This window comes from Ochlerotatus camptorhynchus, unplaced genomic scaffold (genome assembly GCF_037179485.1).
Source record: "Ochlerotatus camptorhynchus isolate MF236.1 unplaced genomic scaffold, CSIRO-AGI_Acam_v1.1 ptg000191l, whole genome shotgun sequence".
NCBI classification, from domain to species: Eukaryota; Metazoa; Arthropoda; class Insecta; order Diptera; family Culicidae; genus Ochlerotatus; species Ochlerotatus camptorhynchus.
In genome coordinates, this window is record NW_027040681.1 from 467,280 (window position 1) to 493,380 (window position 26,101).

The 26,101-nt window shown below is 39.3% G+C and overlaps 2 protein-coding genes across 3 annotated transcripts in view; one reads left to right on the forward strand and one right to left on the reverse strand.

Moving 5' to 3' along the window:
- LOC135702299 (uncharacterized) overlaps window positions 1-22,492 on the forward strand; it is a 175,480-nt gene extending 152,988 nt beyond the window's left edge. Inside the window, exons 1-2 of one of the 2 annotated variants that reach the window (XM_065223331.1) lie at window positions 20,155-20,173; window positions 21,076-22,492. In XM_065223331.1, coding sequence (XP_065079403.1) covers window positions 21,076-22,491 — 1,416 coding nt within the window. In that variant the 5' untranslated portion in view covers window positions 20,155-20,173 and the 3' untranslated portion in view covers window position 22,492. Of the gene's footprint in view, window positions 1-20,154; window positions 20,174-21,075 lie in introns of those variants that run through there. The other variant, XM_065223329.1, reaches the window with a different exon arrangement.
- LOC135702284 (uncharacterized) lies at window positions 11,058-11,925 on the reverse strand. The gene is made up of 4 exons (XM_065223312.1): window positions 11,853-11,925; window positions 11,675-11,789; window positions 11,236-11,611; window positions 11,058-11,180 (listed from the first exon to the last, which is right to left on the reverse strand). The coding sequence occupies exons 1-4, from the start codon at window positions 11,923-11,925 to the stop codon at window positions 11,058-11,060; spliced, it is 687 nt and encodes a 228-aa protein (XP_065079384.1).
- Window positions 22,493-26,101: the final 3,609 nt, after the last annotated feature.

Sequence of the window (26,101 nt, forward strand, 5' to 3'; positions counted from 1 at the left end):
TCTGGCTTTGACAGTTCGTTTGGCTCAAAACCAGGCAGTCCGCGTCCGCTCATATCTTATCCTAGACCCTCTCTAAAGCTTAATGGAGACCTTTTCCGTGCAGTCAATAATCATACAATAATAATAAAAAATTCCACCACTTGAAGATGTCAGGAAGGAACTCTCAGGTGGAAGCATATTTCATGGGTGATTCTCTCCAGTCGAATGCATTAACTTATCAACGACGCTCAACCACCAAGGAGACGTGACCTAGGGATATCGAGCGCAGGGGAGTTGGCCTGCATTTCTCACAAGTTCCGGATCGAATCTCGATCCATAACCAGTAAAAAAAGGACCACCCGTAACAGACATACCACCACCCCCTTCCCGGGGCAATGTTTTATTTTTTCGATTTATTTTTAAAGTCGATAAAGTAGATCTGTCAAGCCAACACATACACTCTAAAGTACACTGTTATTTTTTTTTAATCAATAAATTCGCCAACCAACAGTAAAATAACAATAATATATAATGTTATTGAAAAAAAAATGTATGGGAAAATCACGAAAATTGCATTGTTAAGATACTTAACAACCCCCCTTTTTTATTGTAAATTTTCCATTTACCATGAAATTTATTGTTTTGTACAACATAAATCAAGGTAAATTTATTGTAGACGTAACAATATAAATCATTGTTAAGACAATAATTTTCGTCTTATTGTTACATTGTTTTTTAATGTATTTTTGTTGTTATTTTTTTTCGGGAGGGAACGCAGCAATCTGGCTGGCAGTGATGCCGAAATCAACATTGACGTGAATGATATTGATGATATTTGAAGATTTTATTTGCGAAACGGAAGTGGAATGAACTGCGTGCTTTGAAGTGATCGATACTGTAAATAGTGTTTATTGTGCTCTGATTGAAGATGAAGTGCAAGGCGCTACACTGTGGTAGAAACGCAATGTCAAATCCAACTTTAAAGTTTTTCCGGTTTCCGAAAGATAAAACAATTCGTTTAGCTTGGATTCGGTTTTGCGTAAAAAATGAAGACGATGTTGAGTTTTTTGAAGTTAAAGGAAGTTCAAGAGTTTGCAGCGTAAGTTGGAACATAGATTACAAAATCCTCAATGTGCACGTAATGATATTCTAGGTTCATTTCCCAACTGGGAAAAAAAAATGTGGATGGTTCAACAGCTGTTCCAACATTGCGAGAGCCGAACGAGATTGTAGATTGTGATTATGAAATGGAATACAGTGAGAAACCTAATTGTACCTACCAAATGAATGAAAGTGAAAAGCATCTCGGCGTAGGTTGAGATACGAATTATATGAAATTTTTACTTACGTAATTGATTTTGCAGGAGCATTTCCCAGACGAACATCGACACAAACCAGCGGTAGCAGATGATCGTTTCGGTCCGGAAATGAAATATTTTGAGAAATGTAGTGGGTTTGAACCTATTAGACAATTGACGCTCGAAGACAGTTTAAGACAGCAAATTTTTCACCAGCGGCAACAAATCTCGAAGCTTAAGAAGTATGTTTATTATTCTTAATGGTAAAAAAAACGTAACATATTTATTTCATAGGGTTTGTAACAGGTGGAAGACATAATTTTTTAAACTGAAATCCCAGCAATCGAATCAGCAAGCGAAAAGAGTGGAGCACAATATTTTCCGTGAAGATCAGCTGAAACTTCTCTCCAAACATGTCCGTAAAGTGCAGAAGTGGTCTTGTGAAACAGTCGTCGACAGCCTGAAAATTCGATTCGCATGCCAAGGAGGGTATGATGAACTCATCAAACGTGGATATCCATTCCCATCAACGAGAACTCTTCTTCGTCACATCGAAGGAATAGGATTCGGCGCTGGTAATAATTCACATAAATATAAATACATTAATATGATACATGTATCAAAATTGTCATCAATCACAGGTATATTGACGGACTTTGTAGAGCTTTTAAAACACAAAGTTGCTGCAATGTCAGTCATACAAAAAGATTGTGGACTCGTACTTGACGAAATGAGTTTGGACGAAGCACAAGAATTCTGTCCAAACTCTGACCAGTTTGTCGGTACTACAACGCTCCCAAAGTCACCCAAGCTTGCATCAAAGGCTCTTGTGCTGATGTTGGTGGGAATAAGCGATAGATGGAAACAGGTAGTTGGATATGAATTCACTTCTAGTTCTGTTCCGAAAGGCTTACTGAAGGATTTAGTGGTTTCGGTTATAAGAGTGGCAGAAGATGTAGGCTTGCGTGTGCATTTTGTTACGTCCGATTCTGGAGCGGAAAACCAGCGAATGTGGCATGATCTTGGCGTCACTTTGAGCAAAACTACCATTAAAGACGATCTTTCCATCCCACATCCCGTGGACAATACCCGTAGGTTGGAAGTAATACCGGATCCAGTCCATGTTTTCAAAAATCTGGTCAATGGGTGGATCAACAATGAATTTATCGTCGTTCCCGAGTGGTACGTTGTTGAGAATAGATTATCATCTGGTATTGTTCACAGGGAGCATTTGAAAACATTGGTACACTACGAGAATGGAAACCACCTACGGATGGCGCACAAACTATCAGCAGAAGATGTATGTTTCGACAAAAAAGCATCATCAATTGATAAAATGAAGGTGAGCAATTCCACGAAGTTTTGCAATCAGGCCGTGGCTGCAGGGATCCGTGTTGTCGTAGCTGAAACTGGTCTCTCTGAGTTGACCACAACTGCGAGGGGGGCGACACATCTAAATCTCAAGTTTAGATGGTCAACAAATCTCACACTAGCGAATCAATCTTCGAACAATCTTCTTTCATTTGTCGCATCTACTTGCATCGCTCATCAATTTTTTGCAGGAAATCTTCAGAATCGTCATCAATCTTCTTTCTATCTACTCAGCGTGCGCGCAGCTAGCCACAGCAAAACACAATCTTTTTTGCATCGTAGATAGAGTCGTCCCCCTCGCACAACTGCAACTTTTATCGAGGATATTTCGTGGTGGTTTGAAATCCTCACAAACCGTACAGAAGAAAAATCTCTTCGCTCTTCGAATCAGAGTCAGTACACTTTCACTATTTCTCGTTTGCAACGTATTGTAAAGTTGATCCTTGATATTAAGGTAGGACATGCTGGTCATTGGAAACCTTGGCAATCAGGATTAGCTTTAAGTACTAACGCGATAGTTCGTTTAGTGACAAGGTTAATTAGCTGCGGACACACAAGCATATTCACATCTCGTTTCGATCAAGACTGTCTTGAAAGTTTGTTTTCTTTAATTCGATCCAAGCAACGAAGACCAACGCCTTTGCAATTCTCGAGAAATTTGAAAATTATCTGTCTATCGCAGTACATGAAAGGAATCCCAAACGCATCGTATAATTGTGATGATCAGCAACATCTTCTCGGTATGATGGACCTCATGGTATAAAGCAAGAATGAGTGCACGCAGAGGAAGGCGAATGCATCAGAAAACATTAATAATTCGATGATTTTAGATACACCTGAGGAAGACTGTATCGAACTTGACTATACAAGCATTTTGAAAGAATCAGAGAAGATACTTGACCGAGCTGAAATGAATGCGCTGTACTATATTGCAGGATATATCGTTGAAAAAATGCAGAAGCGGAAGTCAACGTGCCAGATCTGTGTAAATCAGTTTTTAAACATTGAACACATTAAAAATGTTCATTCAATCTTCACAAGATTTCGTGCAAAAGCTGCAGGCAGAAGTTTCTGCTTTGTATCGGAAAATGGATTCAACGTTTTTAAAATAATAGAAATTATGTATAGAATTGCCATGAAAAACACAAATTCAACTGATATGAACCTTCAAACCAGTACAATTCATGAACTGCAATCTCTACCAAATGATTTTTTTCATTGTCCGGCCTTCAAAACAAGCATTATAAAGAAATTCGTTTCGTTTATGATTAAGACAAGGCATCAAAGAAAAACACGCAAAAAAAAGTTTGATAGCAGAAGCATGGTTTGTTGATTGACGCGAGAATAAATAATATAAATATTAAAATTAATTTGAACTTTTCTTTCCTCGACGCTTTCCTTTCATATCGTTCAGTGTAAGGGTTTCCTTATAAATGATGTGCGGAATTCGGACTCGCTGCGGAGAATACTTCGCTGAAGTTCCCCAAACCAACGCGTACTTGAACTGATCCGACAAGGTTCGATGGATTGTGTGGCAAACTTGCTCCACTGAGACGCCCTGAAACGTAAAAAACCTTTAATAAATAGTTACAATATTGTCAATCTTTTTGTACACGTAGATGCACGGCAAGTAGAACCGGTTGCCCGAAACCCCGTCGATCAACTCATCCTCGGTGCAGCCTTCCTGGAACAGCACATCCGCGTTGAAAATCCTAAACGTGTTCAAAATCGTTTGCACCATCTTCTCGTTGCATCTCGCCATCGGACAGGTTGAATTGAAGCTCACGCCACCGCCCTTCTTGATCTTGAAGTAGATCAACGCAATCACCAGATTTCAGCACATCGAACCCTTTATCCTTTTCGCCCTTCTTCGACGGTTCCAGCAGTTGCGACCGGTAGTTGGCAAACTTCGCCTTCAGCAATCCCAAATGGTCCTCGGTGGCTGCGGAGAAAGTCAAATCATCCGGTAAACATCCAAAATGAATACAAAAACTGTTTGGTTACCTACCTTTATTCCTTTGAGTTCTGGCGATTTCCTTCTGGACATTGGAGATTTTTTCCAGGATATCCATGATGGAACGACAAACTAGTGGACGACTACACAGGAAAAACGGAACTGAAAAATCGAATTCTCGGTTTTTGATGCGACGAAATTACGGCAAGTGTCCAAAAGTTTCAGTGGCGGAACCGTTGGCACTTTATATTATCATCGTTTTGCCACAGACAAACAGACGTAACTCTTCATTGTGTATCTTCGTTCATGCATTTAACGGTTCATTTGAATATTATCAGTTCCGCGAACTACTCGCCGCAGCGCTGGCATCGGATCACTTTGACGTTTCTATACATTCTATAGAACTTTTATGCAATATTGTTTACGAGTAAGCGAGCAAGCTTGTTTTCCGCGAGAAGCCAGAGAGATGTCGTTACTGAGGTTATATGTTTTGAGATACTATGTTTTCAAGAACAAGTTTTTCAAAGAGTTACGTCTGTTTGTCTGTGGTTTTGCTGTTCATCATATCCTTATGCTCATACGTTTAGTTTCGAAAGAAAAGGAAGATTTCAGATTTTCGTTTTTTTTTTCGACGTCAAACGAAGAAAAAGGGCAATATGAGAATCAGCACCAGAAAGCCGTTGTGGTATGGATTGTCCACGCATGTGAACAAAAACAAACAACTATACTTTTGGTCATGAAATGAAACACATAAATACATAACACAAAAAAATTAACATTTAAATAACATTCTGTAATCCTGGCATCACTGGACGAGTCCGTCAAGCATCATGCGAAAAGTTTCCATGGGCATACATCAACATTATTAAGAAGAGTAAGAAGCTCGATTGTCGGGTCCCGTCCCAGATTTTTAGTAAACAGGGCCCCGCTGTTGTGTCACTTTTTGTCGAGTGAGTGAACTCAAATCCATCCGTGCACTCGTCAATTGTTTTGTTTTACATCGATTCATTCATACACATCCTTCCAAATTGTAGGTGCAGCCACTGAATAAATCGCTGCGAGTCGCCCGAACTACAGGAGATTTTATTCTCACGTGGAGTCCAAGAGCTTGCAACGAAAAAGTTATGTTGCGACCACTTCCTCCGAAGGCTTTTCGAATACCTCTTTGAAATTGATTTGAAACAAATCACTGTTGCAATAAATTATTACAATAACTAACATTTCACCGCTTAGTTTTTTATTTGAAAATAATGGTTCCGCAGAAACTAGATCGATTTTCGTTGTTTTGTCTTGTTTGTTTTGAACTGATTTGACAGTTAGTTATGGACACGGCCAATAAGATCAACCCAAATTTAAGTTCAGTTTACTCATTAATCGCAAACTCGAGTCGCAACATTCCGCGGCGGCGCTAGTGTTTCTAACCTATTTTAATTTGAATTCTTACACACAATTTTTCGAAACATTTGTTCAAGTTTGGATGTCTGTTCTCTGTGAATCTACTTAGATACAGCAAATCTTCATTGAAGTGTGAGGCGGCAACTTCTGAATCCGTAGCTGCAATGAATAACACAGTATCATCTGCAAAAAGATTAATGTCGTAAAAGTCGCAAGTCATTAATATTCATAATAAATAAAAGGGGCCCTAATACACTTCCCTGGGGCACTCCAAGGTTATTCTCCATGGGACTGGAAACAGAATCATTAAAAAAAGTCCGTTGAGTTCTGTCAGATAAACAGCCCTCAAACCATTTATACATATGTAGTACCGTAAAACGGGGTATCTTTGATAATGCGGGTAACTTTGATAGTATAATATAAAGAATAAATTTACTCGCTGTGCTTTTTTCCAAATGAGAAAAATTGGTTCCATATTGTAGCTTAGGGTTTTTCCGTTCATATGGTATATAGTTTTTATGCAGTATGTGTTACATATTTTACAAAAATATTAATAAACCATTTTCGTGTTTTTCGCCTTTTTGAAAAAGCACTCAAATCATCACTTATGAAATGTATTTCCGATACAGCCATCACAAATTCAATGTTGTATTCTTATTGCTTATGAAGTTTCCTGATTATATACTCATTCAATGTTTCATATTTAGAGAACTAAATTGTTTAAGTTTCCTCCTTTTTTTCTACATTCATCGAGCATTATCAAAGTGACCCCAAATCAAAATACTGAAGTTCGGTCACAAAACTTAAAAAATAGTGCAAATGCTTTAATTTTCGTTCAACATATTACCAACGAATAAACTCTTGGATCCTCAGTACTTGTTTTAAAAATATAAAATTTAAAAAACAGTCATTGCTGTAAAAAATATTTAGAATATACTTTAAAAAACTATCAATGTTACCCCGTTTTACGGTACTCGTAATTCCAAAGCGTCTTTCCACTTTGCTAACACCAAATTCAACGCAGTTTCACAAGAATGACCTTCCCGATATCCTGATTGTTCTGGTATCAACAAAGAGTTGCTATTCAAATACTTCAACAGCTGGCCTTTAACAACAAGTTCTAAGATTTTCTCTAATGTGTGCAACATGTTGATAGTACGAAACTCTTTGGCTTTAATCGTTCCAGCAACTTTTTGAATAGGAACCACTAAGGATTTCTTCCAAATTTGTGGCACATGTCCATTCTGCAATGATCTATTAATAAGGTCCAGAAAGATGTGGCCAATGACAATCTTGAATAACTCTAGCATTAACATTATCTACTCAACGGCGCCGGTGGTGTAGTGGTAAGCGTGATTACCTCTCACCCCAGCAGGCCTGGGTTCAATCCCAGTCGGCGCCGCCGGGATGTTCTGAGGCATAGCATCTCTGATCACGCCTTCCTTCGGATGGGAAGTAAAGCCGTTGGTCCCCGGTTCATGAGTTGATGGGTCGATAGGTAGGGTCCAGGTGTGGGAGCTGCCTTCCTGGCACGTCGGTAGCATTGGTGCTCAGCACGGAAAACAAGATCGACGGAAAAAACAAACCAAAGGAAAAAAAAAACATTATCTACTCCAGCCGATTTTCCTAATGAAAAGCAAATAACTCTACACGGGAAGAAATCCGATTCTATTTTCATGAATAAAAAATCAGAACTGAAAAAACGTTCCATGCCATGAAATCATAACAATGATCGACAATTTTATGATGGAAATTCATGATTTCACAATGCAGCGGAATCATCACCGATACAAGCGTTACACGTACCTGACAAACCGTGTTCATAAAACGAACTACATAGGTCTCTCTTATACACCTTTTGCCTTCCTTCTTAAACAAGTACTGATCTAGTGATTAAAGTATGGGTTTAATGATCCCAAAGTTCCTGGTTCGAATCCAGTCTGATGTTTTATTTTATTTTGTTTTACATGTTTTGGTTAAAAGCTGAAAGTTAAATTCAATAATTTAGTTCATGGTTTCCACTCGGATGATTCATGATTTCGGGAATCTTGATTGCGTTACGCAAAAATAGCTCATGATATCATGAATATTAGTCATGGTGCAAAAAAAAACCCAATATTCGCAGACTCAGCGTATACGTAAGCATAGAAAAGATTAGCACATGCACAAAACCACCACACGCCAAACAGGTGAGAATGTTTTCGTGTAGTTATGTAAGCGAATAAACATTGAAGGGCAACAGAAAGTGGTCATTTGAGCAATCAGCATACTGTTAAGAAATGAGAACGTTGGTATAGAAACAGAAAAATAGCATTCATTGTCACCTTCCAAACAAGGAAGCTAAACGGCAACAAAGAGCAGGGCCATGCAGAGTAGCAAAATTAAAACTAAAATAAACAGATAAGTCAGCCAGAGTATACCGCTACGTTCGCTTCCTCGTAAGTATAGAATAGGGAATCAGACTCATGATACTAGAATATATGCAAATGAATTAATCGATGAACACTATGTACTAAGAATTAAGAGAGAGAAAATGTCAGCCATATTGAATGGTCTATTAGCAGGCGGGTTCTGGTTGTGAAAAATGGGGTATCTTTCCAGATGTCTGTGGTACGGCGAGGGGCGAAAAGCAGGCTAGGTGAAAAGGGAAAAAGTGTATACCTTTCAATATATTTTGTAATCCTTTCTTTTCTTTCTCATTACCAAGTTAACGCTCGCAAATATAACAAGTGAATTACTCACTCGGTTCACCATTATTTTTCACGCGTCCGAAAGTCTTACGGTCTCCGCTTGTTCCGTCGGAATTGTGTTCGCTGCGTAGCCCTGGTCGATGGTTCTATCCATTCCGCCCATCAGGTTATGGGCCCAGATCGGTGAAAAGGGAAGAACCATAGAGGTAACTCTAAAACTAGTAGGTGCTCAACTTTTTGGCTCAGCTTTGGCATCTTCGGTTCCAATGCACCCCTCGAAACATAGGAAAATCCACGAACCCCTCATTTTATCTGTCAAACTTTCATAGCGAATCAAAACAAACATAGTGTAGTACTGGAATTCATACTAGAATGGGGTACGTTAAGGCTCAAAACACAGTCAATCAAATAGGATTCTTCTTGTTTTTGAAATATTCTTCAATCATCATCATTAACACATACATTCACACACAAGCTATTCGAAAATTTAAAGCAAGTATTTCATGATTTTACATCGTATATTTTCTGGGTAAAACACCATCACTGCATTTACTTACTTGTGTTCTTCGTAGCATTCAACAATTTCAGGTAATCGAATACACAAAATGAATAAAAACTGGAGGTCAAATCTCTTGGTGAACAAAATAAAACACCAAGAAAATCACTCCGACTCCACTTCTTTGCTAGGGAACGTAAAAGAATCATTGAACAAGCGTTGCCAGATGTATTACGTCTAGCAGTCAACATAAGTTTATTAAAACATGCAAATACTAAGTTTCAACCAATAACATAGATGAGTGGATGATTTTAATGGTGAATGAATATCAAACACTGAATAAATCAAACTAAAAGGACCTTTTTTGGAACATAAACGTTCCAATTGCAAAGGTTAAAAAAAATTGAATTAAACACAAAAAGGGAAGATGGCAGCATTGCATGTAGCCTGTTATTGGCTTTCCCGCTCAGGGGTGTAAACAAAATGCCGTACAGCGTTGTCTGGCAGTGTGAATGTTTTGTCTACGACATTCTTATACGCTTGCATGTGTGACGTCACATTTGCTGTTGTATTGAAAATTAAAAGAATAAAAGAGACGGTAGATTTTGATCACCATACCAGTTGATATTTATGATTCATTGACTGTTTTGGCACGTCGACGCACACTACAAACGAATTTTACCAATACTTTTAGAAAGTGATGATTTAGGAATACAAGAAGAAGAAGCAAAAGCAAATCGAGTGATGGTTAGTTGCCTCTTAATCGATTTGCTTGGAACCAATAGGCTAGTCAAGTAGTGAGCAAATTTAAAATCGTTAGTTTCGAATTGATAGTTGGTAAGACGTTGCCTGATAACAAGCAGTATCAGCAACAATCAATACGAAACTAACGATTTTAAATTGGCTCACCACTTTAGTAGCCTATTGGTCCCAAGCAAACGATTAACGTACCCTATTCTAGTTGAAATTCTATTACTACACTATGTTTGTTTTGATTCGCTATGAAAGTTTGACAGATAACATCAGGGGTGTGTGGATTCATGCAGAACATGCAGGGGTGAGTGAAATAGCTTGGGACTGCTTGGGACCGTTGTTCTGGTACTGAGTGAGCCAAAAATAATAATGATTTTCTTCGGGACCTTCTAGTCTTAGAGTTACCTCTATGGTATCAGTGTTTAGTCGGGGCGTTACTGTAAGTAGCTGTTAATACTCGACCGGATGTGTCAGCAAGCGTGTCGATTCTTGGTCGAAGCGTGAGTACACCTTCGGAAGCAGATTGGGTGGAGTTGAAAAAAGTAGTTAGATATCTCGTTAAAACCAGTTACTACAAACTCAAGCTAACGAGTATCAGGAGTGAACCACTACAGTTAATCGGTTACAGCGACGCCAACTGGAGCGGCGACACGGATAACCGCAAATCCAACACCGGGTATTTGTTACAGTTTGGGCAAGCGACTATCTATTGGACCAGCCGCAAACAGACTAGCGTATCACTATTGTACGAGAAAAGCATAAAACATTTAATAATACAAAACGATTATGCAAAGGCTGATAATTTTCTTTATTATTACCAACGTGTAGCAAAAAAAAAGAGTATCCATTAATTGACAAGGTCTGAAGAATGTTTCATGCTTTCAACTCATAGGGGAAATGGCTCTAATGTTGGCCTATGGATCTAAGATTGGGCCCATCGCTAATAATCTGCTATTTATCAATTGTTGCTAGATGAACGCGTCATTGGGACGGTACTAGTGGATATTTTTGGTTGCTATTGAAAATTTAGTCGACTGCTGAATTTATGTATGGGCCCAAATTAGGGACACTTAGGCCGACATTACATACATTTTCCCTACATTCAAAATTCCATCGCACATTTAGCAATTGTAACATATTTCCGGATAGGGAATTTCTGACAGAGCAATGTTCAGAATATTCTGAAAGTTCCACCGCTGAAAGGACAACATCATGTAATTTCGGAAATCGAAGTTTGTGTTTATCTGAAAGATAAGCCATTCATAATACATGTTGCCTAGCAATATGTGTGTTACTTACCGCTCGCGCTATCATTTGCACGTGGGCATTATTTGGGTGCCCGACGATAATAATATCGTTCTGGCTGCTTATCGACATGAACTTCAATGTGCCCGATACCTCACCTGTGGCAAATACCCGTTTTGTAGTTAATGGTAAGTCAAACTGACCGTAGGTCACCAGTAATGTCCCCGAGCCCTGGTACCCTTCCAGGTCTGCGTAAAAGTCCAGAGCAATGCCAATGTCGCGCCAAAGCATGTTGGCTTCAATTTGAGCTTCCGTATCGAGCAGAACTTGCCGGAAACGCTGCATATTCAATTCCATTGTACCGATTTTGGATACGAAACCAGAATGAAACGAGACGTTGCCTCTCAGCTGTATGCCATAGGATTGAAGTCTGCAAATCATGAGATGCTTTAGAAATATTTATCCTGTTTTTAAAAGTCACCAATATAGTCACTCAATGGGTGCCGTGTAGTCATCGATAGGCAAATCTGGCCCCGTTATATACCGGTTTTCGAGAATTTCAACAACACGTTTGGTAATCTTTCGAATGTACATTTCAGAGCCGATAACTGAAAATGATATCATAGTCAACATCTATAAATCAAATTTCAAGGCTTTATTAAACTACGTACGATTTACCGCAGCATGTACACTGTCGCAGGCAAGAAAAACTATAACTCCATAATATATTGCTGAGGCCTTCATCGTGGACTCGGGTGGAACTTTTGACTAACCAGAAGTAGCTTCCATGGAATCGCTCGAGCTATGGCTCCTATCAGACGGATTTAAACTGCTGAGATATGAGCTAATAGCAATCGATAATTACGATAAGTGTCTGCGATTCAATGGCCCAATCTTATTTGGCTGACGGAGCTCGGTCAATAAATTGAAAGGAGCATTCAATGCGTTAATATTCAAGAAGCAACTGCGTTGTTCCAAGAAAAATTAAACTTCGTTTCTCGGAATTCAAATTTGATTGCGCATTTCCAAGTAAAATTTGACTTCGCTTCTCGGAATACAAATTCGATTGCGTTGTTCCGAGTGAAATTTGACTTCGCTTCTCGGAATACAAATTCGATTGGCCATTTCCAAGTAAAATTGTCCATGTTTTAATTGCATGCTTTGTAAATGCTTTATAAACGACGTATTAGATTCATTATTCCACAACACTGCCCAACGAACAATTCAGAGTCACAAATAAGCATATAGATTGTATAAAAATGCTTTATAACAGTGTACAATGCTGAATAAAACGGGTTGTCAAATGACTAAAATATATACGGATCCTAATTAACAAAGCAGAAGCAATAAAAAATCTCAAATTGGCCGTCGATCTTGTTTTCCGTGCTGAGCACCAATGCTACCGACACCAGGGAGGCAGCTCCCACACCTGGATCCTACCTATCGACTCATCAACTCATGAACCAGGGACCAACGGCTTTACTTCCCTTCCGAAGGAAGACGTGACCAGAGATTTTTATGCCTCAGAAAAATCCCACCGACCTCGGCTGGGATTGAACCCAGACCCATTGGGGTGTAAGAAAGCAGTCACGCTTACCACTACACAACCGGCGCTGGCATAGAGAATATCGTAAGGCCCCTTTTAACTATATGGGGAAAGGGCGGTTAAGTATAATTATCATAAAGGCTGACTAAAAGTAAATTGGAATGCCCCTCGTGCACCGTTAGCATGTCTGTAGTGTTGGGAATCAAAAATCTTTGACAGTGGTTTGTTTGCCCTTCTACAGAGAACAACTGGTTCAATCTTGATCAAAGTAGTCGATCGCGTTCAGAAATAACGTCAAATTGAAATCGGAAGAAGAAAAAATATTGTTCACAAACACTTGGAAAATCCGGAGTGGTCTGGCTAAAGTGCTGAACAGTTTGTCGGGTGCTCAAAACCTACAAGGAAACCTTGAGTGTGGAAAGGAATCAGCGGACTTACGAAAAAACTGGAACCAGGAATCAGGCATACCAAAAGTACCACCTCATGACAGTATTCCAACGGCTGTCGCTTTCTTTTTCCTACAGTGTACGAAAACATCCTCAATATTTCGAATGATTATTGCATTGGTCGAGCCCTTTAACAATATGCATACGAATTTCGGATGATTGTCTTATGGTTGAGTTCGTCGTCAGATGATGAGCATCCATACACTGAAACAAGGACCATAGTTAGGAATACTATTTTGCAGAAAGCACTTATTATCAATATAATCACGCTTATTGCTGTTGAATCTACTATGAATTCAGTATAGTTGACTATGAATGTTAACAAATTGACTATGATTCTGGCAAAACTACTATGCTTGCTTAAAATGCATAGTTATTTTGATAGAAATAATAGTAAAATTAAATGAAATTGTTTTCTGCAAAAATCTATTGGTGAGGGTATTTAATTTAAACCATCAATATAGTATTTTTGCCAATGGATTTTGTTTCAGTGTATGACTGTCATCCAAATAAAGGATGAGTTTTATTTGGAACATACAGCGCTCAGAGTACAACAATTAACGAATAGTATGACATGTAAGACATACTTTTAATAAGATATTTAATTCGATTGTTTATGTTTCCATTCTGAATAGCCATAACTAGCCATTCCATGGGTTCAAAAATTCGCCGTTGGTAGAGGAAACTTCCTCCACCACAAAATAGACAACCTTCGGTTTCCATGCTTTACCCATGCTCGTATTAGCTATGATAGCAATGGCTATGCTTCCACCTCGTTTGTCAGCTCAGATCAGCAAATGACGTTCGATAGAATTATTTACATCATCATTTTGAATGATTTCCGTTATAGGGCTGAACCAGTACCATATCCATTTCAGTTAAGGATGACAATCATTCTGCAGGGTTCATTACGCATTTCAACTGAAGGCTCTATTCCTTTTCATAACATTGTTCATCCTGTATTCGAGTGGAAATTCATCGGATGACAAAACATCCGTCATCCGGTTGCAGCTATCATTCGGAAAAGCGATTTAGATGTTTCGGTTGGAATGGTATGAGGTTTCATTCGAACAGAGGATGGTATTTGTGTACAGTGTACTACAGCCTTGAGATTGAGCTATAAGCGACAGCCCACAGTGAGGATTTCATACGACATGCAACGTAGCCGTCTTGTGCAGTACACGACAGCTCGTTCTAATTCATGTATTTTGTTCGTTCGGCTATGACATCCTTGGATGGTCATTCGTAACGTTCCTCGTATACACAACAAGCAGTCCGTCAAACTGCCGATTCGTTGCTGCTGTCTTTGAAATTTTGTTTGTATGTCGTAAGACCAGATATGCCAGATGAACAGACATGTCTGTGAATTTACAGACTTTTATTTTTTTCGCAGACATATTTTTCGTTTCAGACATTTACAGACTTTTAAGTTTTTTTCACAGATATTTACAGACTCTTATAATCTAGGGAAAATTTTAAAATTTATTTGGTTACACTGTTTTCCTTCTTTAATCAAATTAGGTGCGATGCATTTTGTAACACGCATTAGAAATTCGCGCGTTTTTAAATCCACCACACCAACGAGCTGTCACTGTTATAGACGGTCATGTTGTAGACCTGTCAATGTGCTGCCATGTTATATCCAAAACGAACATTTTCCATTCGATTTGACGGTTTGTTTTGATACGTCAACTCCCGTTGGCCGGTCTATAACTTGACTGTCTATAGTCACTGTCACTGAAAAACCCAAATGTGCGGAACCCAATGTGCGTTCAGGATAAAATTCAATAGCGTCACAGCGAACAGTTTAAACAAAATGGAAGTGGTTTCACTCAAATCGGTTCAGCCATCGTCAGAAAAGTGAGAGAGTTTTACTGAATTATTTCAATATTTCACTTGTTTGACCATATCTCCGCAACCAAATGTGCGATCGGGATAAAATTTATTATTTCCTTCGTCTTATGGGAGAACCGAGGGGGCGACTCTATCTACGATCTATGACAAAAACACATGATTGACCCGAAATCCTTCCGACATTTGGCCAACGTCGAACATTCATTGACCATACATTGATCCGCCATCGGTCCGACATGTCTGTTCGGGATCATTCTTCTGGGTTTCTTCCATACTCCACTGCCGTAAATCAATTGTAGGAGAAATAGATGTAATGTCGGCCTTAATGCACTTCGGTGGCACAAAAGTCAACCAAGAACACTTTGCTTGAAGCCGATGTTTTTGGCTCTTTGGTTTGATTATACGTCAGTTATTGACAGCTGATGTAAACGTTAAGAGTTTCAGCTCCGTTTATGCGTTTTTTTGCACGGCCATGGTAACGTTGTGGTATTGATGAAAATTTATCAAGGGTGATTAGTGTTTTCAATTGTTTCAGAAGTGCATGAAAGTGAGTTCACGGTGGCTTCAAGAATAAATGACCGTCCTATCGGTAGGTCACACCAACAATCAATACGAAACTAACGATTTCAAATTGGCTCACTACTTGACTACACACTTAGAAAAAATCATGTAAATTTAGGTGCTCTGAGAGTGACATATACGAGCGTCAATTTTGACATAAATTTGAATCATAACAGACGCGAAATATAGTCCAATCAAACGCACTTTTCGTCGAGCAACGAACTTTTCAGTCTCGGAACACCTAATTTTACATGACATGTTTGTTTACGTCTCATCTTTTATGTCAAAGACGGATTCCGTCACGTGTAAAATTAGTTATTTTTAAGTGTGTAGCCTATTGGTCCCAAGCAAACGATTAACGTACCTTATTCTAGTCGAAATTCTAGTACTACACAATGTTTGTTTAGATACGCTATGAAAGTTTGACAGATAAAATTAGTGGATTTTCCTATGTTTCGAGGGGTGAATCGATTAGCTTGGGACCGAAGATAGTACCAGAGCTGAGCCAAAAAGTTGAGCACGTTATTTCGGGACCTTCTAGCAACCGGTCAACACTCGTGTTTATTTCAGTTACCGTGTGGACGTAATTTCTGATGAGCCCCAGTGACTTTCAAATTGTATCATTATTTATGTACGGTCCATATATTTGAAATGACGTTTCACATTCATCTAGTGATGGCCGATTTTCTTTCGAATTATCGATTAATCGATTAACGAACCGAAGAGTAAAATATTTGTAATCGGTTATATCATGCCGATATAAGCAATAACTTCTCCAGAGGAACATCACCGATCGTTTCAAACATGTGCTGCACTCTCATTGGTGGAAATATGGCAGCACAGCGAACAAAAAAAAAATCGATTGGTTGTTAATCGAGTAATTAAAAAATGGGACACCTCTGATTTTGGTGTGTTTTTTTTGATAAAAATGAGCGCAAAATTTCATCTCTGCCGAGGGGGCAGCAAAACACAAAAATTACCTTGAATACGGGGGGTATTCATTGGATGAAAGGGACCGTGAAAGAGGACACTAAAATAGAAAGTTTTTCTTCCGACAGTTTCATCTTAGTATTCATCTTTGCTTCTAGTCTTAGAGTTACCTCTATGGTCATACTAGGAGGGGTGAAACTCATCGCTAAGCCATGATGATGGTAATGTATGACCGAAGCTTAAAATCATTCCAACATCAACGTCACCGCTATCACCGACGGCAGCTTCAAGAACCAATGGCCGTGCCAGAGGATTGCCTAAATGCCCCTAATTTGGGCCCATACATAAATTAAGCAATCGACTAAATTTTCAATAGCGACCAAAAATATTCAATAGTACCGTCCCAATGACGCGTTCATCTAAATAAAATTAATAAATAGCAGATTTTTAGCGGGCCCATCGCTCTTAGATCCATAGGCCAACATTAGAGCCATTTCCTCTATAAAATGTTTCGTGACAGCCTTTCCGTGACAGCCACTTGGGTAAGCTGAGGGATATCGTCGGCAAGGTGACTACATATAGGTGTTCATGAATCAGCCATGTTGGATTTTTGTATGGGACAGCGATCGAGTTTGTTTACAATTTGCTCTAAAACCAAACTTATCCCCCTCGACCTCCTCGCCTATATAGTGACAAATTTGTATCACCATCTATACCCACCATGGTCGTCGGTTTGTGAAGGCTGTCATGACGACAGAAACATTGAAAACCTGGTCATAAAGAAATTTATAAATACAGCCTATTCGGTTCACTACGTTCCAAGCACGATGATTTTAACAAAGGGGGTATGCGACTGTTCTAATACAGCTTTCATTCATTCGTGCGTGCGCTGTTGCCAATACACTTCGAATTCAGATCTGAACGTACGGTTGCTAGCGGTAGTAAAACACACAAAGCAACAGTCAATTTTGGTATAAACCAACTGTCGCGAGAAGGCTGTACTATTTGGAAGCCTGCCAGGGATCGTCAGCTGCGCAGCAAGGTGTTGAGGCAACCGGTGCAAACTAACGATTTTAAATTGGCTCACTACTTGACTAGCCTATTGGTCCCAAGCAAATCGATTAACGTACCCCATTCTAGTCAAAATTTTAGTACTTCACTATGTTTGTTTTGATTCGCTATGAAAGTTTGACAGATAACATGAGGGGCTTGTGGATTTTCCTATGTTTCGAGGGGTGCATCGATTAGCTTGAGACTGAAGATAGTACCAGAGCTGAGCCAAAAAGTTGAGCACATTTCTTCGGGACCTTCTGGTATTAGTGTTACGTCTTTTGTTGTACTTTTGGCTACATCTCGGACAGCAAAGTCTAGATTCGCTCCGCTAATTTGTCACCTGACTACAGTTCACTGTGGTCCATAATGGGAATTTGGCAGGAACGAATCTTGAATGGAGCAATTTAGAGCAAATTCCCTTAATTGACTTCGGGTGTCTCCAAGAAGCAGTGTTTTTGATCTGATTGATTTATTTCATATTTCACAGTGAAGCTGACTTCAGATTCAGATCTTCGCAACTATACAGAAATTATCGATATCTGTTGCCGAAAATGACTTACAACTTGATTTTAACAGCATTTGAATTGTATGATTTGCTATTTACAATAAAAAATAGAGTTATGTTATTGAACATCAATTATACTTTGATCATTTCTTAAATTATAATTGAGTATAACCCAACTAACAATTCTAACTGCATACAATCTTATAATGGAAACATTTGCCTTATAAATCTATCTTTACCTCTATTAACTGGTATGCAGCTAAAATTGTTTCCAGGGAATTTATTAAAAAAAAACATAGTAATATAATAATTGGTAATAACTTCTTCTTCTTCTTCTTATTCGCATTTCAAGCTTATTGCTTAGCGCATATTAGCTTATTGCGTGCTCTCAACTTAGTGTTCTAAATGCACTTCCACAGTTATTAATTGAGAGCTTTCGATGCCAATTACCAATGCATGAATTTGTATATTGTGTGGCAAGCACAATGATACTCTATGCCCAGGGAAGTCGAGAAAATGTCCAACCCGAATGATTCCCTCGACCGGACCGGGAATTGAACCCGCCGCCTCCGGCTTGGTAATACAGTGCCTTTACTGACTAGGCTATGAGGCCCCATAATTGGTAATAAGAGCACCCTATAATTAATAGGCAACAAAATGAGGGCCTTACTATAAGGAACAACGTTCTACAAGACACCTTTTCTCTAAAGTTTCAATTTGAGGCACTAAATGCATCTTTCTAGCTAAATTCCCACTCTGGACCACTTTGCAGTTGCCAGACTTGTGAATAGGAATGATGTTAGCATCCGTCGGAATGCCACCTTAAATATTATTTCATGAAGCGATCGGTTGAATAAGCGAGCATTTGGGTTCGCTATTTCCCTGGAATAGTTTTTCAGCAGCATGGGTAGTATACACCGTCCGTACCATACCCTTTTTTGATGTCATGGTAAACCATAGGTTTTACTACTTCGTCTGCGGTAAACTGAATACCGGGTAGTTTGATGTTGTGCGAAGGAATATAAGCAAAATAGTCGTGTTTTGGTACAGGTGACACTTTGCTAAACGCGCTTTCAAAGCACATGGCAAAATGTTAGCGGCATCCACATTTGTACACACAAAACCAATTTCTCTTACGTCCGATGTAAGATTGCATACATCCTCGGCAAATGTTTAATACAACAAATGTAATGACAGTTGTTGTCATGTAATAGAATGTTATATTTCCCGGTTGGGTGTAGTTATCATAGGTGGATAATAGAACTGTTTTGTACTGCAGTTCTACTTCGTGAAAGTAACCACGATCGCTCTCAGACTTCGAAAGGAAGAAATGGTGACATGTTTTCCTGATGATGTTACGAAGATGCCGTCCTCCATGGCTTAGTGGAAACTTCACCGTACAAAAATCAATAATACGTTTGTTTCATGTCGACAAAATATAAACAATTTCTGATTCTTTGTCAAATCCAACGATCTGGAAAGGGAAACGAATTTAAGAGTTACCTATAGTATTCAATTATTTCTATCGGAATCCATTCGAAAAAGAAAAATAAAGCGCGAGATGTGCTTAGCAGGACGGAAATTTGACCAAAAACCCTAAATTAGAGCTTCAGGCCTCGTCTAGAATCTGTTGTAAAATCAAATAGGCGTACATATGGTTTTAAGCCAATGAAAATTAATCAACGATCATTTTGTATGGGCAAACTTTAAGTATGAAACTTATAATAAAGTAACTGAATTCGATTAAAATCAAAAATGATCGAGTCCCGAAATACTCTGACACACCCTGTTTGTTCTGAATGTGAATAGAAACGATGTTTTTCTACGTTATTCATGCAACACCAAATTTATTAATTTGGGGGACTGCAACAACACCTTCTGCGTGACACTGACCGAACGTTTATCGACAAGGCACAGACATTCCAAGATAACAATTCGCCAATCTTGAAACTCACACTCGAATATTTAATCTCTATAGCCTATAAGAACGTTGGTAAGGAGAATGCGAGAAATCGACGGAGAGCTTTGCTGCTTCTGGGTCAGTACGAAATTTTCTGCCGATTCAAAACGACCACAACCAACCTTCCGAAAGTAAAGGTAACTTTTTCAATGGTATATATTAATATTAATATTAATAATAAAGAAGTCTTTATTGTGAAAGTGCATAGAGGTTTTCAATTAAAACGGTCATAACAGGGTTTACACCGAGCTTAACGATTAATAGTCAAGGACAGATGCTAAACTGTTTAGACTGGATGAATTTTAAATTCAATCAATACCATTGTGTTGTATTTTTTTTTGCTTCCTGCATTACGATACATTTTGTAACGTAACGTACATGATTCATTGCGCGTCGTGAAACTAGAAGAAAGTGGCATTGGCTATCGTTTTTAATGAATCAACGTTCAGCCAGGGCTAAGCAAGAAAAAACACCATCCAAAAAAACAGATGGCAAACTCAAACTTCAATCTTTCAAACGACAACGCTCATCAGTGATTCTTCAAAATATGGCACAAGATAGCATTGATAAGACCCATTTTGACACTAATGTGTCAGCCTCTCCGTTTGTTCTGTGAATCATTGATTATCGGGAACCGCGGCTGATCAATTAAACCACACGGTTAATCCCTTTTCTAGGAAGCTTAGCCTCATATATGTAAAACTGTCCGATAAGAAATGATGGTTGGCAAAGGCACAACTAAGAGAGCATACAAATTATGTAGCATATTTTTTGATAATGTCAAAGCCACCCCCCCCCCCCCCCCCACTCTATCGTAGCGTATTTCCCTATACCTAATACATGGCCCGACACAACTTTTGCAAACCCAGATGTTATGCGCTACATCATTTATGCATGCTCACTTAGCTAAGACAACTGTTGTGAAAATAAATATATACTGAACTTATCGGACATCATTCATCGTAGTTTTCGTAAATCTAACTTCCTGACATTATCTGTCCGATCAGTAAAAACTAACCATATTGTATTTCTTTTTCAGATGAAGGAACTTGGTGCGTTTGTCGTTTGCACACTACTAGTGGCTGGTGTACTTGGAGCTCCTAATCCATGCGAAAACCTTGAGCGACTTCGAGTTTGTAACGAAACACAGTATGAGCTTTATCGTGACTGCGTAGAGGAAGTCAGATTGCTACGTGCGAAAAGACAAATACTATGTCCACTAATGTTCGCTACTGTACAGGAAGATGTAGTGGTACCATCGGTTCAGATAATCCCCGCACTACAAAATGTAGTGACCGTTAATCCAATAGCATATAATCACATTCCTGACCTCAAACCAATGCTTAAATCTCTAGACCGAAAAGTGCTTGTCCAAACCGATGACGAAGACTATGAGTACAGAGTGCCTACCAATGTGACAACCATAATTCGTCTTACCAATGTAGTGAACAACACCAATATCGTAAATGTGCCAACGAACGTCAATGCTACCAATGTGAACAACATCCACATCTATGCTAACAATACCGATGGTGGTGATGAAGTGAACCAAGTGGACGAGCAAAGATGCTGTACAGCTGTTCAACCAAAATCCTGCCATTCATCCACGCAAGGATTCAAGTGTAAACACAACAAGTTCAGAACATGTGGTCCTCAGTGCACTGCGGATATTGTACATGTTCAGCGACGAAAACGTTGCAACAGCCATGGTAACTGTAAGCAGAAGCTGGCGTACGTCCCTCAGCCACAGAAACCCAAGTGTGTGTACATCGAACAGTGGCCATTCGTGGTTTGCGGGAAGCCGGCTAATATGAAAGTTGTCTGTGATGGATGCTACGACCACTATGGTTATGGTTTCCAAGCATTCAACGGACAACTAGCGATCCAATGCATAGGATGTTACGACGACGCCTTTGACCAAGGTCCGCTGTACCGACGAGGACCGGTTTTAAGGCCATTCTATTACCATGAACCACCGTGCTATATAACCGGACAATGCCCCATTGGCTACGACGACTGTGGATATGGATGCTACGGACATGATATGATTGATCCTGCCTGGGGGACTTCATCTCTGTATGATCCTAAAATGAATGAAGCCAACACAGTCTATCTGGACCAGCAACTGAATATGGTTAACGATACCGAAAACGACTGGGGTAGTCCAGTGCACAAATGTACGGTTATTTCCGACGACAATACGATTTCGGTGCAGAACTGTACCGATATGGTAGACAACCAGTACGCAGCAGCTCCGTCCAACTATCCATACTACAGGCCACCACAGGTTCAGCAGAAACCGGTGTACAAAGTGAAACAGACCACGTTACGGCAAAATATTATAGAAGAAGAAGTTGAAGACAGTGATCCCTCGTCCGGGGACGGAGTGCTTATACAGGACTCTGCTGTGCCGTTCGTAGAAGACGAAGATGAATACTATGATTATAGTCAGTAGGTTATGGGTGTTTGTAACCTTTTTTTTTAAATTTAGATTGAATTGTGTTCAGACCACAAAAATGCCGGTAAATACATTTAAACAATAAATCTCGTGTTACGCTGCCACTATGATTGTATGCTTCATTGTGTTTTTAACAGTCCCCTAACATCTTGACAGTCCCCATACATGGTAAAGTGTAGCTGAAAATTCGTGGCTCCTGGATCCATTACACTCAACAAATTCTAATCGTTGTATTTATGTGTGAACTAACCCTGTGCACCGTCGCGCCACGCCGCCGCTGCCGACATTTTTTCAGACGCCGCCGCCGCCGCCACCGACGTTTTTGAGTCCACGCGCCGCCGTGACGGTTTTTGATACGCCAGCATATATGTTTTATACTTTTAAATTTAAGAAGACGTGTTTCTTTCCAACCACTGCATAGAACTATGCAAAAAGGACGAAATTAATTGTATTTTTACTGTTGAAATTTTTTATTCAACTCTTTATTTGTTCCAAATTCAAAATAAATTACATTTCATTTTAACCTAGGTGCTCCAGTTACAACAGTAACTAACCAGCCTTAATTGTTATGATATACAGGGTGTTTGGTTCCGGGTTTTACATATTTTATGGGTAGATAGGGCTCCTAAAGTTATGAAAAAATCCCCATGAAACATAGGGTCGGAAATGACTGCTAAGTGAGTTATTCAACATTTTATGTTTTTTTGTATTGCCAACTTTGGTTAGCTATATTTTTTTAATCTTAATGTGGTTTTCTGATTTCAACATACCAAATGGTTCCACTTCGCTTTTTCCAGGAGGCCATTATCTGCTACCGGAAAACATACAATATTGTTACATGTATTGTATACATGTTGTTATTTAACAAAACTGTGATGACAATTTAGTGCATCAAATCACAATAGTGCTCGAGATTAACTCCCTAGAAAACTCGAAGTGGCAGTGAAAGTGCCTATGATTTGTGAACGCTGAACCATACCACCTTACCTCTCAGAATTGACCGATTCGTGGTCTCTCGTTGTGTTTTCTGCTAGATGGCCGTTTCGATGGTGCAAGTGCACTGTCCTCCAGATCACAATGACCGTTGAACCTATTCTTCAACTGTTCTTCTGGATCACTTTAATGACGGGTACAAGAGCCATTTCAACAACGTTCACGATGGCTGTTACCGACGCCACTTATATTATGCGCACTTTTATTGTCCACAATACGTATAGTACGAGTCACTATTGTCCTCTTCTGGGTCCGATTTTTTCGGGATTCTCCAGTCCAACGGTCCACCGGTCCCGAATCCGGTTCGAAGGATCAAAATGTTTTTACCGGTACCGTGGAGGAGACTCTTAGTTCGGACACTTCAAATATTTGTTCTTGAATAAATGAACACTCGCGTTGCAATATGCGAAAACGAACACTTTATTCGAAACCAAAATTATAATTTATTGACCGACGGAGTTCGATTCAAAACTATTTTATTTGGTGCTATTGGGGGCAAAATTGAGAGCTAACTAACTGTGCCCTGGTATATTGAAATAATACCTAGGGTCAGTGGTGAATATGAAAATCGAGAGAAATACCGATCGTGTACGATCAGTCCTATCCTCATCTAGCCTGCGCCCTAGATAGTGATATGGAAAACTGATAACGATCGCTGTGGGAGAGAACGGGAAACTACTATTTCACTACTGTGGAACATGTCCGGGTTGTCAGGAATGCTGGTTTCTACTAATTCTCAACAGCAATTCCAATGGTAATATTCTGTTTGCTGCTTGTTCTGCAGGTTATTACACTTTTCAATATCCAAACAGCCCAACATGCTTTTCTTCAGCAAGAAATCCCTGAACTATTGATTTGGTCTTAGCTGTTTCATGTCAACTTTGTAGCCAATTGGTTACCCATGCTGACTAAGGTTCTGATCACCTTGCAGTAACTTTTGAAATAACCCAAGAAATAATTTCTAATGGCAACAGCTCTACTTTCACTTCGGACCTCCCTGATTTGCCTCAGGGTTGCCACAAATCTTTGTTCGCTGAGAAGTCTTCGTGTTATTTGCAGCCGACTTCAGAAAAGCTTAGATATTTTCTCTTTTTGATTACAAAATTGAAAGATTTCTCCCATCGCTTTTAAAACTTAACTTAAAATATTTTCACATAAGCCTAGAGATTCCTTTTTGAAACCTAGTAGTAGTCACATAGTCACTTTGAACAGAGTTCCAATTTCCTGGTCAAACCAAGTGAAATATCTTGGATTAGTACTAGACCAAAAATTAACTTTTAAAGATCACATTGAGGGCATTCAAGCCAAATGTAACAAATATATAAAATGTTTGTATCCTCTTATAAACAGGAAATCCAAACTTTGCCTGACGAATAAACTTCTAATATTTAAACAAGTTTTTAGACCGCACTGTTCTGATGATGATTTTGAAGTTGCCTCCCTGGAACAGTACTACCGAGGTACATATAATTTCGAATGTTGAGACTTTAGACCAAATGTCCAACAAAATAATTAATAATTTCAGGCAATAAGCGTTGCAATCTTCAATTGCAGCAATAAATTCCCTTTATATTTAGATGCGATTTAGTTTATGTTTTAAGTTTTAAGATGCCAACTGTTAAAAAACCTGTTTAAAACACTGAATTGCCAAGGCAGGAACAATGTAAAACCACTTAGATATATATCATAACAATTAAGGCTGGTAAGTTACTGTAGTAGCTGGATTTTTTTTTCCTTTGGTTTGTTTTTTCCGTCGATCTTGTTTTCCGTGCTGAGCACCAATGCTACCGACGTGCCAGGAAGGCAGCTCCCACACCTGGACCCTACCTATCGACCCATCAACTCATGAACCGGGGACCAACGGCTTTACTTCCCATCCGAAGGAAGGCGTGATCAGAGATGTTATGCCTCAGAACATCCCGGCGGCGCCGACGGGGATTGAACCCAGGAATACTGGGGTGAGAGGTAATCACGCTTACCACTACACCACCGGCGCCGTTAGTAGCTGGATCACCCAGGTTAAAATGAAATGTAATTGGTATGCATTGTGTGTTGGGAATTTCTTTACAAACATTAACAGAACATAATAAGGTAATAAACTATTAGGAACAACTTTCTACAAGACACCTTTTATCTAAAGTTTCAATTTAAGGCACTAAATGCATCTTTCTAGCTAAATTCCCACTCTGGACCACTTTGCAGTTGCCAGACTTGTGAATAGGAACGATGTTAGCATCCGCCGGAATGCCACCTTAAATATTATTTCATGAAGCGATCGGTTGAATAAGCGAGCATTTGGGTTCGCTATTTCCCTGGAATAGTTTTTCAGCAGCATGGGTAGTATACACCGTCCGTACCATACCCTTTTTTGATGTCATGGTAAACCATAGGTTTTACTACTTCGTCTGCGGTAAACTGAATACCGGATAGTTTGATGTTGTGCGAAAGAATGTAAGCAAAATAGTCGCGTTTTGGTACAGGTGACACTTTGCTAAACGCGCTTTCAAAGCACATGGCAAAAGGTTAGCGGCATCCACATTTGTACACACAAAACCAATTTCTCTTACGTCCGATGTAAGATTGGATACATCCTCGGCAAATGTTTCATACAACA

Excerpts from the sequence above, each read along its gene's own strand:
- LOC135702284 (XM_065223312.1), bottom strand. The coding sequence starts at position 11,925 with ATGAAGGCCTCAGCAATATATTATGGAGTTATAGTTTTTCTTGCCTGC. Across the intron at positions 11,790-11,852 it reads TGTACATGCTGCGGTAAATC|TTATCGGCTCTGAAATGTAC; the intron begins GTACGTAGTTTA and ends TATCATTTTCAG. Across the intron at positions 11,181-11,235 it reads TGCAAATGATAGCGCGAGCG|ATAAACACAAACTTCGATTT; the intron begins GTAAGTAACACA and ends CTTATCTTTCAG.